General features: G+C 40.4%; 1 protein-coding gene across 7 annotated transcripts in view; it reads left to right on the plus strand.

The window, feature by feature from the left end:
- The window catches only part of Rbms3 (RNA binding motif single stranded interacting protein 3), a 1,479,068-nt gene that overhangs the window by 715,991 nt on the left and 743,155 nt on the right, over positions 1–19,922 (plus strand). For 4 of the 7 annotated variants that reach the window (XM_045136304.1, XM_004662084.2, XM_045136306.1 and 1 more), the window contains exon 1: positions 5,936–6,500. The exons of 2 other annotated variants lie outside the window; for them this stretch is intronic. In XM_045136304.1, coding sequence (XP_044992239.1) covers positions 6,426–6,500 — 75 coding nt within the window. In that variant the 5' untranslated portion in view covers positions 5,936–6,425. Of the gene's footprint in view, positions 1–5,935; positions 6,501–19,922 lie in introns of those variants that run through there. One more of the 7 variants, XM_045136305.1, reaches the window with a different exon arrangement.

Raw genomic sequence — 19,922 nt, forward strand, 5'->3', positions numbered from 1 at the left:
GCCAAGATTTGAACAAAGAAAAGCAATCATTCAAGGTCATGAACAAGCAGCCTGATGATGGCTTAGTGCATTTCCTTTCTAAAATACACTACAACTCGAGGTTCCCTGTGTGTTTGCTCTTTGTGTCTTTTTTTGTAATTTATATATATATATAAATATAAATATATATATATATATTTGCAAGCAAAGGCAGAGAAAGAGAATGAGTGCACCAGGGCATCTAGCCACAGCAAACAACCTCATATTGCAATGCCACTTTACACATCTGGCCTTATGTGGGTACAAGGGAATCAAACCAGGGTTGTTAGGCTTTGCAGTCAAGCGTCTTAACCAATGAGCCATCTCTCCAGTCCGGTTCATGCCTTTTATTTTAGGCTGTGCACATTCATTACTTTTCTCACAGCTGTGGCTCAATACTGGCAAAAAAGGAAGCCATTTAATGAAGGAAAGGTTTAGATTGGGTCACACACTGTCTGAGAATGATCTGTCATGGAGGGTAAGACCCTCAGAGTGTGTGTGACTGTGTTGTGCTTGCAATCATGAAGCAGACAGGGGAGGTGAGATGCTCAGTGAATAAGGTGCTTGCTTGCACAACTCTGAGTGCCTAAATTCGGATCCCCAGACCTCAGGTAAAAGACAGAAGCTATATCTGGCTTCTATAAAACCCCAGTGTAGGGCTGGAGAGATCGCATAGCAGTTAAGTGCTTGCCTGTGAAGCCTATGGAACCTGGTTCGAGGCTTGATTCCCCAGGACCCATGTAAGCCAGATGCACAAGGTGGTGCATGGATCTGGAGTCTTTTTGCAGTGGCTGGAGGCCCTGGAACACCCATTCTCTCCCTCTCTCTCTCTGTCTCTCCTTCCCTCCCTCCCTCCCTCCCTCCCTTCCTCCCTCCCTCCCTCCCTCCCTCCCTCCCTCCCTCCCTCTCCTCCCTCTTTCTCTCTGTGTCTGTTGCTCTCAAATAAATGAATACAAACAAACAAAACAAGAAAGAAACAAACAAAAAAATCCAGTGTACCTAAGGGAAGCAAGGAGGTAGACACAGGAGAATTTCTTGCAAGTGCATGAACAGAGCTTTGAACAGCAATGAGAGACCCTGCCTTGAAATGAGGTAGATGGTAAAGGTTGCTTATGAAGTCCACATGTGTTTGGGGAATGCACATGACTACCTTCCTTAAAATCCTACACACGCCCAATCAAAATAAATTAATATGAAAAATAGAGAAAGGACGTAGAGAGAGGAAGAGAGAATGCATGCAGGTGCTCCAGTCACTTTCTCCTTTTAATTGAGTATGAGACCCCAGAACATGGGATTGCATTACTCACACTGAAGGTGGCTCTTCCCTCCTCAGCTGAGCCTCTCTGAAAACACTGTTATAAAAAGTGGGGGACTGGGGAAACAGGTTAGCAGTTAAGGCATTTGCCTGCAGAGCCAAAGGGCCTAGGTTTGATTCCCCAGGACCCACATAAGCCAGATGCACAAGGCAGCACTTGCGTCTGGAGTTCATTTTCAGTGGCTGGAGGCCCTGGTGTGCCCATTCTCTCTCTCTCCCTCTCTATCTATCTATCTATCTATCTATCTATCTATCTATCTATCTATCTATCTCTGCTTCTGTCTTTCTCTCTCTTTTTCACAAAACAATAACAACAACAGAAATCCCTCCCAGAGGTTTGTCTCCTACTGGGTTCTGAGTCATATCAAATTGACAATCTAAATGTACTAACATGGTTTGTATGATTTAAATTAAATAAATCACCCCAAGAAAGGAAGCCCCACTTTAGAGCAAGGACAAACCGGAAGGGATATCTCCCTTTCTCCTTCATTTCAGTCCCAGACTTTCCCACCACTCTATGGAATGGCTGAGGCAGCCATTTGGTCCACCTGGTCAAGAGCACGTCTTCAATGGGGATGCTAGGCGTGTGAGCCTATGAGCAGCTGTGCCCTGGGGTGCAGCGTGCTGCTGCTGGATTCCCCCAAAATTTGTTGGTTAGTTGGCAACTGGGGCACAGCTGGCTTCTGATTTAGACAGTGCCTTAAACTAGTTACCTCCTACCTTAACTTGATCTTTCAAATTGGAAAACACTAACATTCCTGCGGAGCAGAAATGATATAAGAGACTATTTCTGACGTGAGTCTCTTGCTTCCTGAATTGCCATGACTACTAGCGTCTCTCTAAAGGGAAGAAAAAATAAATAACAACACAGGTTTTGCAATCCTGAAAATGGTAAGCCCACTTTGAGTTACTTAAAAGCTTTAGCTGTGCAAGGAAGACTATCAAGCTAATGGCAATGGATGCCCTGAAAGTTAAAATAATCCAACGAAATAGAATAGCGCTTTGGAAAGTGGTAATTTGTGTGGAAGTTGCCGATAGCAGCCACAAGTGCTGGGAACTTTACGTAGAAGTGGGCTACGATTGGCTGAGGACTTATGGCTTTGACCTTTCATTTGTACCTAAGACACTATCTTTTCCCTGCGGGGGTAGGGGGGTGGGGGAGGGGGGAGGTCTCCTAGCTAGTTATTAATAGGAGTATAACAGTGTCCTCTGTCAATACTGGCAAAGATAGTCTAGGATGCCTCTGCTACAGGTTGCTGGATTTCAAGGACCCCAATGGATCATGTAGGGCCACAGTTTTCTAGAGTAAAGTCTGGGTGTCAGGGCCCAGGATGTGGGTGGAGCCTTTGCTGGACGACCCTCCACAGCTTCCCTTGCCTTTTCAAGCCCCGAGCCATGTGGCCTGGCCCAAGAGCCACTAAGGCCTCTTGTGGTCTCTGCCCCCCACCGCAGGGGGAGGGTTCCATTTTGTGGCAGGGTTTCTGCACTTGCTCCTTCCTCTGAATAGGGGGTGCTTGGCCCCTGGATCCAAGTTGGCAGTGACCAAGTGGGGATGAGATGCTAAACATGCCGTGGACGCTGCACGGGCGCTGCACGGGGTGATCTAGGCTGAGCCTCTTACTAACCACACACAACGCAGAGTGACCTTCCACGGATGACGAAATTGAGGCAGATGGTGGCGGCCACACAGGGAATCCAGGCAGGTGTGAGTCAAAGCTTTTCACACCGAACGCTCCAACAGCACCCAAAACCCAGGGAGCGATTCTCACCCCACCTTTGACTTCAGGCCTCTTCTTTTGGAGAAAATTTTTCCAAGGATCCTCTTTTTTTTTTTTTTTTTTTTTAAATATTATTGTTTAATTATGTATGAGTGTCTTCACATCCCTGTCTGTTTGGTTGTATGTATTCGGGGGTGTGTTTGTGTGTGTGTGCACACGCATGCCATGGCACCTATCTCAGAGGACAACTTTAGGGGTCAGTCTTTGCCTGTCCACCTCGCTTGAGACAGGGTCTCTGGCTGTGGACACCCACTCTGCTGTTCTTTGCCTCTGGGATTCCTGGAAATCCTCCTGCCTCTGCCTCCCACAGTCTGTGTTGGCATGACAGAGGGGGGCCATGGCTTCTGGCTTCGCCTGGGGTCTTGGGGATGGAACTCACGCAGCCTGAGTGGCGAGCGCTGTGTCCACCGGGCCATCATCCCGGCGCCCCCGAGTTCCTTGCTACCATACACTGCCTAACACTTCTCTCTGCTCTGCTTTTCACGAATTTTTCAGGGCAACACTAATCTCCAGGTTCCACACTGCCGAGCTTGCTTAGACCCCCGCTGAGTACCTCCCGCTTGCATTTCCACACCGTGAGTTTGTTAGCAGTTGCAGAAGGCCCTGGCACACCCATTCTCTCTCTCTCTCTCTCTCTCCCCCCCCTCGTAAATAAATTTTAAAAAGTATTTTAAGAAAACAAATAGGAGCAGAGCTGATTCAATTTTCTCCATTACAGTGTCCTTGGGGTGCCGATGCGTGCTCCCTCTCTCTTCCTGCTCTGTTCCCTCAGTTATTCTTGTCAAAAGTAAAGCATTCAAGCCTGGAGAAGCTGGCAGAACCCTTGCCTAGCCAGGCACTGCGTGTTTCATCCCCAGCCCTGCATGAACTGAGCAAGGCGGCTCAAGCCTGCGATCTCAGCGTCTAGGAGTTGAGTCAAGGAGGATCATGAGTTCAAGGTCACCCATGGCTTACACACCTAGGCAGAGCCCAGATTGGAATACAAGAGACCCCGTCAAATAATAATGCTAATAAATGATAATAATAATAATAATATTAAATCAACAACAGCAACAAGTAAAACATGAAAGTCTGTTCTCACTACACCACCCCACCGTCCTCCTGTTTCTGCAAAGAGCACCCCCTCAGGACAGGTTCCACACTCCCTGGAGCCAGTTGCCCCGGAGGGGGGCCTTGCCACAGCCCGAGCCCCAGGGCGCAGGGAGCCCCGACTCTGTTTTCAGCTGGGAGGCCGGTGGGTACCAGGAGCCCCTCTTCTGTGCGCCGGGCGTGGAGCCCCCAGCTCCGGGCATGCGTGCACACTGCATCCTCGCGGTACAGCTGGTCCGGCTAATTTTAGCCTCTCAGCCGCCGTGCAAAGAGGCCCTTTAAGGAAATATATTTTCTCAGAAACAATCTGTATTATCATGCAGCAGTTGATAGACGTGTCAGGGTATTATGATTTGTGCGTGCGCGGGGGGGGGGGTGAGGGAGTATGATCATTAGTTATGATTTTTTTTTTTTTGAGATGGTATCAGTAAGCCACGAAGCATCTGAAATCATAAAGTGAGACAATGGGACAAACCCCGATTTTATTCTTCCAGGAGCTAATAAACAAAAGGAGGGCTTTCCTTTCATTTATGGTTTATTTTTATATTTATTTATTTATTTATTTTTACTACTTGGACGTCTCTGATAGATTAAGTTTATCAGTCCGGGTGAGATGATGCATGATTCGTCCTGAAGTCAGGGCTCCTAAACATTTCTTTCCCTGCTCAGCTTCCTTCAGGAAGTAGAAACGTTGGCTGGCGTCTGATCCAAGTCTTGGATCCATGAGCCTTTCGTGGGTTAACAGGTTTTGAAATCACCAGGGGCACACTTTTTATTTTATTTTATTTTATTTTATTTTATTTTATTTTATTTTATTTTATTTTATTTTATTTTATTTTATTTTATTTTATTTTATTTTATTTTATTATTTTATTCCTTAAAAAAATCCCCCCCCCCTCCAAGTCACCATTCAGGCTAGCTTCTGTCTTTATCACTATGTTATTTATTTATTTTACTTTCTTTCTCTTTTTCCTTGCCTGCTGGCTTTTTTCATTTATTTATTTATTATTTGTTCATCTTTCCTCCTGGGGAGCTGGCGGTGCCTCGTGCAGCGGCGCGCCCTCCCTCCGGAGCCGAGGAGGCATGCCCGGCCGGCGGGGCAGCTCCCCGGGGCGGCGCGGGCGAGCTCGGGCCGCGCCCCGGCAGCCCCGCGGCGCGCGCGGAAGGCTCGGGTTCGGTTCCGGCCCGGGCTGCGCTGCAGGCGGCGGCGGCGGCGGCGCTCGCTCCGCTGCTCCATCCGGTTAGCCGGCACAGGGAATCGGAACTTTGCTTGCAGCTCGGGTGCAAGCAGCCAGCTGCTCTCTTCCTTTCTTTTCTTTCTTTAATTTTTTTCTTTTCTTTTCTTTCTTTCTTTCTTTTTATTTTCCCCTTCCTTTTTTTTTTTTTTTTCTCTTCTTCTTGGAGGAAATACTGCAGCCTTCGGGCCTGCGTACGCGGCTCCCTGGAGAGGCTCGCCGGGTTCCACCCACCGGGGGAAGGAGGGGACTTGAATGAAGGAACGGGACGAGGCCAGCACCATGTCACTCTGGGAGCGAGACAGCAGCAACTAAGCCTGCACGGGTTTCTTTTTTTCTTTTCCTTTTTTTTTTCTTTTCCTTTTTTTTTTCCTCCCTCTTTTTCTTTCTGTTCTTTGCTTTCTCAATTTTTCTTTCTTTCTTTTTCTTTCTTTCTTTCTTCTTCTTCTTCTTCTTTTTTTTAATTTCTTATTCCTTAGGGTTGGTAGGGAGAAAGAAACCCACCAGAAGACAGAAAGCTGATCTGCAAGGATTCGGAGTTGTGCTCAAAGGACTTTGATTTTTTTTTTTTTTTCTTTTCCCCTTCCCCTTTACAAACGCTGACAATTTGCCATCACTCCAGACAAGGCTGATCAGAGAGAACTGCTTTGAGCCCCGAGTGGACCTAGGATCTCACGCCAGCCAAGATCTGGGGAGGTTTTTATTTTTAATCTTTGGAGGGGGGATTTCTTTACGGATCTCACTCCCCATCTCCCCCTCCCTTTCTTTCTTTTGGTGTGTGTGTATTATTATTATTATATATTTTTTTCCTTTTGGTTTTGTTTTGTTTTGAATTCTTGCCGTGTTGGAACTAGTGAGTGTGTGGAGTGTCTCTCGGAGCCTTCATCATTCATGTGCACTGTCAGGAAGAGTGGATTAAGAGGAAGCTCGGCCTGGGGCACTATACCCTGTTAAACAGTTCCTTGCCTCGGAGATAAAGATTCCAGCTACATGGGCAAACGCCTGGACCATCTACAGATGTTCCCTCAGTACGCCTGCTACTACCCTCATTACCTCCAAAACAAGGTAGGGCTCGAACGCCGCGGGGAGCTGCCAAGGCAGTCTTGGCGTCTGTGTGTCCTTCACTGAGAGGGGAGTGAATCCTTCACCTTGCCCCCCCCCACCAACCCCATCACCTCTTCCCGGCTTCTTTGAAATTAGTAATGTACCAATGGAGTTAATGAGCCAGAGGAGGAAGAAAGGAAAATGCCCGGCTGGATTTTGTAGCTTTCTCTTTAAGGACACAGAATAGTTTCACTACAGACTTCTTTTGTTGTTATTTAGAAATGCTCCCTGGTGACCGTAAAGTCTTTTGCAGGCCAGTAGTAGGCTTTGTAGAAAGGAGATCACAATAGTGATTAGCAAGAAAAGAGAGAGAGAGAGAGAGAGAGAGAGAGAGGGAGAGAGAGAGAGAGAGAGAGAGAGAAAGAAATATATATATATGTATATATAATTTCAGGGGCTTTCCTAGTGAGCAGTTCTTTGTGTGTGGGTCTGTAAGGTTCTCCAACACTCACCACTACAGAACACACACCGGGTTGGGGGGTGACTCAAACTTTTCGTGGTTAGCTTAGCATGCAAGAAGGATGTGTGGTGGTCTATGGTACCCACCCAAGTCTCTCAGAATTTGTTTGGGTGTGTGTTTTTAATTTTGGATGTCTTGTTTATATTGAGAATGACCCTGCATTAGGAGTTTATAGTCTTTACTTTTTGATATTCTATTTATTTATTTATTTATTTATTATTATTGTTTTTTTTTTTTTTATTTTTCCTCCATTAGCTGCCAGGAAAGACCCGTCAGGAAGCCTGGGTCTTGGAAAGGCATGGAATGTAACTGATGATGATTAGACTTGAATTGGTTAAATACCTTGGGCTTGTGGACATGTGCTTAACTGTTCCTTAGGGGTCCAGAGGCAAGCCCACAGAACTAAGTAGCAGGCACTGTCGACACTCAACTTTACCGAGCAGTTAAGACCTGAAAGAGTCTCAGGTGTGACATCATTGGTCCACATTGCCCATGTAGTTGTGCATAACGTGGGGGCAAAAACATGTTAGGGGAGTAACGATCTCGTGGACACGGGCAGTCTGATTTTGTATTGCACTAACCAGACCCCACCGTGTTCTTAATAAGTATACAATAAATACACAGGAGTGAACCAGCGTGCCTCTGGCATCGCTCTGTCACCAGGGCTTGCTGAGGTGATGAAGGCTTGGTAATCATGCTGTCGTTATCTCTCGTTTATTCAGTCTCATCAAACAATGCCAATTTGGGAGCCTGGCTGGGCCACAGACTCTCACGACCATCTTAAAGATGATTGCTTCTTTTCTTTCGTTTCTCAACTGCTCTTCTGCCGTGCCTGGCCTTGCCCCTCCAAGGTCGACTCACGTCACTTTCTTGCCTTTGTGAGCAGTTAGTGTTTCTGCTGCTTAAATAGACCAGCCCTCTTGTCCTGGTACCCTGAGTTTTTAACTCCCTGGGGAACTAGATAATGTTGCCTGTTATTCCTTAAAGAAATGGCCAGACAAGGGCAAGTTAAGAAGGGGGACATTCACAGCCATCATTCAACCCCCCCACCCCACATCAACAAAACAGTCAGCTCAAATGGTTGCTTGACAAATTATCAAACATTCCATCTCTTTATTCACAAATTTGGTTAAAGTCTTCCAAATGTTTCAAAAATCATATTTCACATTGGTCCTTGTTTGCTACTAATGTAGACACATGTATATGTGTGTATTATTCTGTGCATAATAAGAAGAGAAACTTTTGATAAAAATGAATGAAACATTTTTTTCTGCTTGAGTTTTCCTTTAATCTATGACAATCAGGAAATAATGAATGTTGGGCTCATTGATCAAATATTGAGGGTGTCAGTGAGCAGCCCAGGTACAAAGTGTGTGTGTGTGTGTGTGTGTGTGTTGTGTGTGTGTAATGGTAGTGAGGAAAGAGAAGGAATTAGTGACAACGAGACCTGGGAAAATCCAGAGGGAGGAGTTTGTAAAAATCTGTGTTGGGGTCCTATACTGTGGACATAGTCAACATCTGGATCTTGTTACTCTCTGAGTAGCCTAAGCCACCAACCTCTGGAGTATTTTTTTTTAAGAAGTTAGATCCATTAGGCATCCTAAGCTGATAGTTAGGTAATCATATCTGGGTCAGAGGGCAGAGAAGATCAGCTAGTTGGGCTATCATAGTTGGTATTGATTGTTACATAGTAGAATTTCCACAGTGCTGTGAAGTTATCAACTATTATTACGGTGCCTCTGGAATGACAGGCATTTATAACCTCTCTGGAAGCTAAAGACGTGAAAAATGTGTTCTGTCTTGAAACTTGGATTCAGCATAGTGTCAATATGCAATTATATTGTACCATGTGGGGACTTTGTGATAGGGTTAGCCCAATGCGGTGAAAATATGAAGGGAAGCAGCTGCATTATCTCCATATTCGGTCTCACTCTTTCTGCACATACCTCAAAATACAGGTCATAAGTTGAAAGGTGGCATGGATGTTTGTATTTACTTGGGAAGCTGAGATGGACTCTACAAAAACTATAGTTCTAACTTTGTTTTCCTATTATAATTCTATTTAAAAACCTAGGTACTTAAGAGATTACCCATAGATAAAGCACATTTATGGTGGACAGAAATAGAATTCTATGGTTAATAAAAATCATATTCTGGTGATATAAAGCATTAAAGTGTTAGCTAATATTAGTTGTTTTTCTTCCTTATCCACAAAAGGTATTTGATGACATTCATGCTGATGTGGTGCAAATATATATATACGTATGTATGTATATATGTGTATATATATATATATATACACACACACACGCATATGTGTATATGTGTTATATATATGTATATATATGTGTGTGTGTGTGTGTGTCTTTATGGGATTTTAAAGAATAAAAATATTATAATTATTCAGAAGATACAAAAATGCAATTTTCGCTTCCTCCTGAAACAGTGTATGGGGTCATAAAGGATCAAAATGTTTATTATAATTATTCAGAAAATGAGAAAATAGAACTTTCTTTTTCTACTTCAACACTATCAATAAGCACAATGATTAATTCTCTAATTTAAAGTAACATGGAATTGATATTGTGGAAATACAGTGAAGCGTTTTCTACGTCTTCAGTACATATTATAGCTTTGGGGAAGACATACCAATTTCCCATCTATTTCCCAGCTCCCATTCCCCAATACATGTGATTCAGTTATTCAGCTTTCCTTCATAAAGGTAGAAGTAGGATAGAAATGTTTAAAATTTTCCAAAAGCTCAAAAACATTTTAAATAAGAAAGATGTGTGTATAAATTAAATAAATGAAGCCTCAGCACTTGACCTGCAGCTATAACTTATATCAGCTGTCATGTCATGCTCACTCATCCACCTCTCACATTTGAAAATACTTTGTTGATATTTCCTTTGGACTAATATTTTTCCTATCAACAAAAGCGATCTCAAGAGCATCAGTGGTTTTATTTTAAGGTATAATGAGAAAAAGGAGTAGCATGTTATAATATTTAATTAAAAGATAATTGGATTTTTAAGAAAAAAAGTTTATCAAATCAAAACTTTCTGCTTAGAAAGCCATGTAGACTAATCAAAAGTATTAAAAAAGCAAAGGAGTCTCAAAATAGTATAGTGTCTTAATGGTAAAATAAAGGTTTTTCAAGTATTTAGGAGGCCCACCTGTTGATGTCAAGTACATTTCATTGTGAGTTTGAAGTACTTTCAGGTGGAAGGATTTCTTGAAAAATAAACTGGGTATAAAAGAAAAGCTAAGAAAAAGAAATCACGGCACTACTTTGCCATTGAGAATTCTACATTTCCTTTGTATATGATATTTTGAAAACTTCAGCGATCTTCTTAAAACTTCTTTGGAGACCACGATGCACACCTAGCCCGTGTCTCCTTTTGTTCACTTTCCTGTAGCTTTTGCAGCTGGCCTGTTTCTACCAATTCAGTGTGTAGTTGTAACACCAGAAATGCCTCTGTGGTCTCGTTGGAGGTCTGGACGACAGAGGGGTTCTGACAAAAGTATCACCACTGGGTTTCTCCAGCTGGTGGCCCTTGGGTGAGGTTCTGAGTGGTGTGTGAAGAAGGTTCACATATGAGGATGATTCATCAACTGTGCACTGACTTGGGATTGATCAGCCACCATCTGCAGCCTAGCCTACCACTTGCCTTTAAGGGTCAAGACCTCAGTTGATTGTGCCAATGAAAGAGCAAAACCTTGGCCACACAGGGGTGAGGAACAGGGAAAAAAAGAGGTGCTCTAGGGGACAAAGGGTATTCTTAAAAACGGGAATACTCAGATCCTTCAAAAGTCAAACAAAACAAGGCCTCATGCATTGCTCCAGCAGGCACATGAACTCAATCTTGCAGAAGGAGGGAAGGAGTTTAGAATTTCTTTAGTACTTCCTGCCTGGGATTTGCATTGATAGCTAGTCTTGGTACCTTGCCAATGGTTTTAAAGCAGCCTTGAAAGCTCCCAAGTTCTGTTTTCCTTCGAAGCCCTGAAACATACAAAACTGGTTTTCGAAAAGTCTCCCAAGCTGTCGAATTTTTCAGATACAATTCAAAATATTTTCTTTTGCTTCAGGGAAAGCTATAGGATGCCACGAAATGATGATATATCTGGTGGGTCTTATTTTAGAGTATATAGAGTTTTAATAAGTTTAAAATAACAGGAAAAAACAGAAACAAGGGACCACCCTCCCTCTTCAGTAATTTTCTTGACTCCTTCAAGTCTTCATGATCAGTCATATTGGACACAGTTCCAGAGTTTATTTTCCAGTCTTTTCTGTACTGTAGTAATTGTTTTCACAACACCAAGTTTTACTTCTACTTCAAAGCATAGAAATGTAAAATGGTCATTTTCCCACCACTAGAATCAATCCAAACTTAAAGGAAACCCTATGTATTTCTTCTAACATTGCCTCTCTAAAGCATTTTCCTTTCCTTTCTCTCAATATAGAAAAAAAAAAAATCACAGAACTATACAATAGAACAGTATTTGCATGTAGTAGTAAAAATGTATTTGGGGCCTGGGACCAGGGGCCATTTTTAGGGGGGCACAAGAGAAAGAAATGGATAAGTTCATTCCAGGTCTTTTTGGCTTCAAGACTTCTGGAAGACTTCATTTCTGCACTAACATGATTTTTTACACAAGCAGTTTTTACATTATCTGTCTTTTGGGCAGAGACAGGACTTCTACACAATTATGTCCATGCCAGATTCTAACACCGCCGATCATTTCCTTTAAGAGAAAAGTTTCTTAGTGTTAAATGTTTTGCTCAGCGTAAATGGTTGGTGTTTGTTTTAAATTGGCTTCAAGTACGACATGAAAATTGTTTTGTAACAGTCTCACATGCCACAGCTGTACATGATTAAATACTGTCATATCAAAAGCATGTGAGAAGAGACACTTTATGCTATAGCTCTTGCACAGGAAGAGTGCAGATGGGGCTGAGGGTGAATACATTCATGTGCATAACGTGTTATGTGTAGAGAAGATGTATGTTGCTATATTTTGCAGTACTGAGAAAATGTTTAACTATTTTGGATGTGCTTTACAAATACATATACTTTCTGGAAATGGAAAAAAGATTAAGACTGCTAATTTATTAAATATATATATATATATATATATATATATATATATATATATATATAAGCATAATACACACACATGCATTGGCTAATGGCATTTAAGTAGAAGATCTATAAATGCTTATGGGTCAAAACACATGCAAGAGGGAAGCTCAATATTGCTCCTATGGAGCGGATATTTAGAAGACAGTGGAGAACTTCTCCTCTTTTTTTTTTTTTTTTTTTTTTTTTTTTGCACTTACAAATAGTATTTTGTAGGGTTAGTTTTGATACTTTCATCTGTGGAAGTATTGTTAAGAGAACCTTCAGGTTGTTATCTCCGAAGAGAGCAGGATTGCATTACACTATTCTGCAACTTAGAGATAGCAAAATAGGAAATGGTATGTTTCGTTCTCAAGATATTGGGAAATACAATAGTGGGTTTTGTAGGAATGCAGCACTTCCATGACCACTGTTGACAATGACAATTCACACAAGGATACGGGCTTTGCGTCTGTTTCTGTAGTAGAGATATGAAGTTTCTGTGTCATATGGGTACTTTACAGTATTCTTGGGGAAATATTTTTCCTCTAGGGATTACAAATCTGTAACATTGATAATACTAACCAATCCTATAGTTTAATAACATACCTATAGTATCTACTACATATATATTGCAATTACACTTATAAATAAATGTTGAATTTATTAGTAATATTCAGGGTCTTGGGAAATCCTGTAGAATTGACTTTTTTAAAACAAATCTAGCCACTATCAAAAGATAAAGGAAAGCCGGGCGTGGTGGTGCACGCCTTTAATCCCAGCACTAGGGAGGCAGAGGCAGGAGCATTGGTGTGAGTTTGAAGCCACCCTGAGACTCCATAGTGAATTCCAGGTCAGCCTGGGCCAGAGTGAGACCCTACCTTGAAAATCCAAAAAAAAAAAAAAAAAAAAAAAGGCTAAAAGATAGTCTAATGAGTTGAATATTGCTTCATTTTTAATTTTTCTTTTAAGTTGATATTGGTGGAGAATTTGTATTTTGTGGTATTTTTCATTTATGCTTATTTCTCAGCAGATATATAATATGAAGACTCAGATACATGATAGAGTGTGTGTAGGTGCACACATTCATGTTTGTGCAAGCACACATGTGCATACACAGGTATGTGCATGCATGTTAAGACCAGAAGACCATCTTGTGTGTTGTTCCTTGGGCACCACCCATGCCTTTCACTGGCCTAGTACTCACTGTGCAGGCTAGATTGGCTGGGGGCTGCGCCCTCCAGACCTGTCTTTCTCCACTTCCCCAGCATCGGGTTTCCACGTGCATGGCACCATATTTGATTCTTTTTACATTAGTTCTGAGGATCAGATTCAGATCCTCATGCTCGCATGGCAAGCGCTTTACTGATTGAGCCATCTCCTCAGCCTCCATATTTGTAATTTGAAATTTCAGTCTCTTATGGATATCAGTGTTGACAAGTATGAATATAAAAGAAAAGATATCAGTTATCTTTGTCTTTTGGGCTATTCAAGTCAGTGCCTCAGTTTATAGGTTGTGTTCGCTCACTAAAACTCCTGCCTGATTTAACAAATGTGACTTCCCTTTGGAGATAGCTAAGCTTTCTTTGGTGTCCAGGTGGCATTGGTTGGTGACCTGGGTTTGGTCCTATTCATGAGTTTAAGTTTGGTTCCTTAATTCTCTCTATTGAGCAGCCAAACACTGCTTTACCAATGTTGTGGGTTTGACAAATGCAACTGTCTGTATCCTTCCCCACATCTAAATCCTGTATGCTGAGAGAAACACATCCGTCACTCAGGAGTGGGCGGAGAAGGGTGGATGAAATGACAGACATCATTTAATCATTCTCTCTCAGGCTCTGCTGTGGTGGTTCAAGTTTTCTCTTCTCAGTGCTTACAATTAGAGATCACCCAAAGACGTACAATCACAGTGTGCTGTTTGCTTTTTCCTTCATTTAACTGCCTCTCTCTAAAGGGCTGGAAGAGCTTATGGTTATGTGTCAGCTTAACTAAGCAAGCTGAGCTCATGAAAGAAGTCTGGACTGCCACATTAACGTATTGACAATTCTGCTTTCATGAATGGATCTAGGAGCTACTGTGACTGCAGAAGTAATCATTGATAGATGATATTTTATTTTAATGGACTTTGTAAACTTTATAAATCCCTGATCTAAGAATAGGAGCCTTTAACACATGGGAACAAAATACTATAATTACCCAGTGTATAATCCTGTAGGGGGAAAACAATAATATCTCAAAGATACACACACACACACACACACACACACACACACACACACACACACATTATCCTCTCTTTTCCTTGCTAGATATTATTGTTATGTTCCTGGGAAGCCTGTATAAGCTAAAGCAATTAGACTAAAGGCCACACAGTGTCCCATTTTTAGTAATTTATCTTTTCAGCATTGATGGTCACATGCTATTTACCTATAATTGATTACACAAATTACTGTTTTACTCATGGTGATTATAAATGTGTATCTAGGGCATAACACAATGAATATAACATTTAGTACAGCTTCTTTGCTTCTGTCTGTGGGTTAATGTATTTATCTGTGAACTGGGTGCAGTGTAGTGCAATGTCCTCTGCTGCAGGAAGTATCACATTACTGAGCCCCTCTGATGTAGCATGTTGTCATCTCTGAAGCTTCAGTGAATATCTAAACATACTTTACTCCAGCCTCATTTTTGAGAATTGCAGTTTGTCAGTTTTATACCGAAGAGCTTCAGAGGTTCGTAAATGTAAAACACCATTCTCATGTATTGGATTCAAGTCTTTCATTACATGCATGTGATGGTTAAAACAGGTAATTATGTCCCCAAGGATAGAGAAGAATAAAGAATAAAAATACATGCATACATACATACATACATATTTACAAATGTATCTACATAAAGGCTTAAAGAAGATATATCAAATTTTCAATGAGCAAACGAATATAAGTAGAATCCTAAATTTTACTTTAAAAGTAGAAATCAAGTACACAATTTAAGTCTAGGACTTACACAGCCAATGTAACCATGACAAAGCTCTTCCTGTTGTGTGGAACGTAAAATGGTATAAAATAAAAAAAAAATCAATCTTATGGGATTCTAATGCTGCTAGCCATAGATTTAGAGAATTTTATTCATTAATTTATTTTGGAATTAACTTTCTTTTCATGCTAGCGTGGAAATAGAAATTGATAGGACACTCAGTTTGCTACATACAAATGATCTATTGCCTATCTCATTTAAAAATAATTTTTAGAATAAAAACAACATCAAAATAGGATTAAAATTCTTTAACTTTCTTTTTGATAAACCTTAGAATATATAATTTATCATATCATCTTATTATTACTTGGTAACTTACCATTCTGAATGCACGTACAGTTTTGTGTTCACATATTCATGTGACCGCACAGGGAATATCAACAACCTCACTGAAGAGGGCTCAGTGGATAAGGGTGGGAGAGAAGGGAAATAAAAGCATAACTTGATAGGAACCATTTGCAATACATCTTTACAATAAAGTTCTAAATTAAAAGAATGGTTATTTCACTTTTGCTAGGAGTGTTCATTCACGCTGAGTAAAGATTATGAGACGCTTTCATTCAGTTAGGATTCCTGAGAAACATTCTTCCTGGTTTTCTTGAATTTTTATCATGTATATTGCTGTCAGTTTGACTAACTCATTTTTCCTGACTGAGGACAATTCAAAGAGGAGGAAATGGGAAACAGAATGCTCACTGTGGTTTTTGAAACTGGTTAAGATGTTTTAAATTCTTTTCTCATGTAGGTAAGTCTAATTTGGTAATATTATTCATGTCTGCCAATTCTCATGTTTCCTTCTTTCAAAGTTAGCCTTCAAACCAATTTGACAATAAATACCACCCAGAATATAACTTAAAACTATGGTATCTTCATTTCAAGTAAACTTTGTTCTCAATTACCAAAAAGTTTTGAGTAGTTTATATATCAAAAGAAGTGAATATGAAGATTGTAATTATTTTGGTAACCTTTACTGATAATTCATCTCATCATCATATTTATTTAAAACTTCTATTGTTAGCATGGAGCCAAATTGTTCTGAGCAGGCAGATAGTGGAATCCAAAGTTAATGGGTCATTTTTTAGATATATTGAGGGAAAATGTTAGAATTCTGCAATATCATATGCCTTGCCCAAAGACATGTGCCATAATTACAAATTATAATATTTATTTTCTTCTTGAGAATGAGAAAACATATTTTGTTATTTTCTTTGTCTTGGTGCTGGTCACTTGAAGGTTGTGACAGCCTCCAATGCTAGACTTGATGTAAGATTTTAACTCCTGATTCTGTTGTATCTAATCCTGGGCACACCAGCTCAAACATTGTCCTTACCATAAGAGTAACGGCATTGTTAATAAAGAGATAAGTGGGGGTGTTGGGGATGTGGCCTGGTAGAGTGCTTAACTAGCATGTACAAAGCCATAGGTTTGATCCCCAGCACCCCATAAACTGGGTTTGCTGGCGTATGTGTAACCCTAGCACTTGGGAAGGCAAGATAAGAGGAGCAAGTTCAAGATCATCCTCTGTTACATATTAAGTGGGAGGCTGGGTTACATGAGATTCTTCCCTTTCTTTCTATCCTCATATGTATAATTATCTATGCCTGTATCTATCTATAGAGACATGGAAGAAATATAGAAGAGATAGATTTAAATATAGAGGTACATGTATGTGTATATATATATATATATACATATATATATATATGCAGAGAATTCTAAAAATAATAATATTTCCCCACTCCCCATTCTTCCCTTAGTATACTAAAAATAAATTATCCTCTGACTTGAACCTTCACTCTTCCCCATTCAGGATGATTTGTATTCATGTTAACAATGGAGATTTTGTTTGTTTGTTTGTTTTCAGACTTATTGTTGCTACTTTATTGACAAACTTACAATGAATCAAGAGGGCATAGCTAAATGAACACCAAAGAAGTCTTTTCTAATTTTGTGATTTCCCTAAACAATGGTAGAAATGTAAAATCACTCAAAAGCCTCTATCTTCTGGACTTTTTTTTTTTTTTTGGCAGAATTTTATTGCACATCCAAGCATACAATACAGTATACTAATAACCCACACATTAAATTTAATTTTCAGCAATATAATGTTGAAAGAGCTATGTGAAAATTTACCTCTGAAATTCTCTGATTAAATGCGTCTCTTTAGGTGTGCCTGTATGCTTGTAGGGGTTTTGTAGGTGGCGTTTTTGCAAAGTGCAAAAAAAAAAAAAAAAAAAGTATCCCACAAATCTTCTGGAGGCACAAAGAGATTATCAGAAGACTAAGTAGGATAATGAGTAGAATTCAGAATGTTTGATCTTTTGTAGTTGTGCTCATACGTGCTTATTTGTGGTTTTGCAGTTTAGTTTTAAGAGCTTAGCAGAAACAGTTTTCTCTCCTCATAAGCAGTGTGTTTACAGGTCTCTAAAATGACTGGGGGCACCTAAAAATCAGGTGGCTTCACCACTCACAGCTATGACCTTCTAATTTTCAAGATATATATATATATATATATATCTCAGGAGTTTAGTAATCTCAGGTTTCCTGGGAGGTTCCCATGGTAGACATCTAGCGTATCTACTGGGCAATGTCATGAATGCATTTTGGCTGAAGGATCTCTAAAGCAAACACATTAAACTGACCCTTGGCCATGAGAAAAGCTGGAAATTTCAGGTCTGGGTGACAGGTTCATAGACATTTTCATCGTATAGTAGGCAGGATGCAGGTCAATGGCATGATGGTTTCTCAGCGGTGTAAGCTTTCTGAGTTCTTTTGTTGCATAATATAGTTATGGGTTTTTTCTCTCCCATTCTCTTTCTTTCAATTTTATTTATTATTATTTGCAAGTGGGGGAGGCGGAGAGAGAGAATGAGCATGAATGGGTGCATCAGGCATCTTACCACTGCAAACAAACTCCAAATGCATGTGCCATTTTGTGCATCTGGCTTAATGTCGGTACAGGGTATTTGAACATGGACCATCAGCAAGGCTCCAACTTCCTAGAGATTCCATGTCATTATTCTTAACCAGTACCACCATCTGGAGTAAAAGAGTGAAAATACATGAGCCTATGGAGGATGTATTTCATGAAAACCACAACACCACATTATGATCCTCTACCCAATTACATATTTTTTTTGTTTTTGTTTTTATAAGCTTTCTAGCCATATGTCACTGAACTTTATCAGGAGATTCAATAAATCATAATTTTTATCTCTTATACATAAAATGCATGCATACCTATAAAAATTCATAGGTGTGTTCCAGATTTTCTCTGGAGCTAAATGACTGTATGGAGATATAGAGGGCAAAGTGGTCTTAAAAGGTCACATCCCTATTCTTCCCAGGCCTAATAAACTGTTGTGCTGCCCATAGATAGTGCAAAGAGGTGACTTACCAAAATAATAGTGACTAATACTTTTTTACTTTCTGTCAGGAGTGGCATTTTTCCTGCTCTGGGACATGTTGTCAATAGATTATGAAAGTTGGTTATCTACTCTGTTCCTCTCTTATTCTTGATTGCATAATATTTTTGAAATCTCATTGACTTCATTCTAACATTTCCCAAATAATTTCTTAGCATTTTGGTTGTTGTTATGGATGTTCCCTGCAAAGTAGTGATGAATTCAGCAGCAGCGGGGTAAAAAATAATCAAAAATAACCACTCTGTAACTTTAACTTGCCGGGTGATTCATGAGCATCAACCAAGAAAGATAAATGCAAAGAGAAGAAAGGGAAAATAGAAAGGCTGAGGGTATCAGGTCTTTATTCACTTATAATGTTTTTAGGGGTGGATGACTTATTTTCCTTTTCAAAAGCAAAAAGAAAAGGGCCAGTTGGCAAGGAGAAGATTGTTTAATAGTAGGAAAGACATCTTTGGGAAAAACTTTAATGTGAATAAATAATTGGGTGTGGAGGAGTCAGGAAGGTTAGACTGCATTTGGTATGTTGTTGGGGAAATACTGAGTGCTTAGGTGGGCAATCTGTGATCTGTTTTGGCTTTGAATAAGCCACAGCTCTTGGCAACATTTATCATTTGCTGTTGTTTTCACTCTCTCAACATTAATTTTTAGGGAGGATATGTATAAATGTCTTATTTGAGCTATTGATTGGAAAATGGGTTTCACTCAGAAAAAAGTATATTTTATTTACTTATTAGGAAAATGACAGAGAGAGGTAGAAAAAGAGAGAGAAAGAGAATATGGACATGTCAGAGTTTGGTAGTTTGAATAGATGGCCTCCAATACATTAAGTGTTTTATTAGTTTGTAGTTTGCATCTGCAGCCATCTGGCTGAAGGCAGTGTCACTGGGAGGATCTTAAGGTGGGTATGAGATTTCAATCTAAAGATATGCAAGGTGTGTCTAGCTGGAGTTCCTAATGTGTACTGTGCTGTGTGGCTTTTGGCTTTTGGGCTTGTGCTTCTCTCTCTGTGCTTGGTCCTATGAAAGTAGGCCAGCTTCTTCTGGATCTGTAAGCTTCAATAAATCCCTTCCTCTATAACTGTACGTGATCTGGAAGTTCATCTCAGCGAATCTGAAGCTGTCTGCTACACAGAGCTTCTTGTCAATGTAAACAAACTCCAAATGTATGCACCCCTTTGTGCATCTGGCTTTACATGGATACTGGGAAATTGAATGCAGGCCATCAGGCTTTGTAAGCAAGTGCCTTTAACCACTGAGCCAACTCTTCATCCCTTGCTTTTTCATTTTCACTTTTTATTCATGGAGTTTGTTTCCATTCCTTCCCAAAGAGTAGTGAAATTGGT

This window comes from Jaculus jaculus, chromosome 17, assembly GCF_020740685.1.
Source record: "Jaculus jaculus isolate mJacJac1 chromosome 17, mJacJac1.mat.Y.cur, whole genome shotgun sequence".
NCBI lineage: Eukaryota > Metazoa > Chordata > Mammalia > Rodentia > Dipodidae > Jaculus > Jaculus jaculus.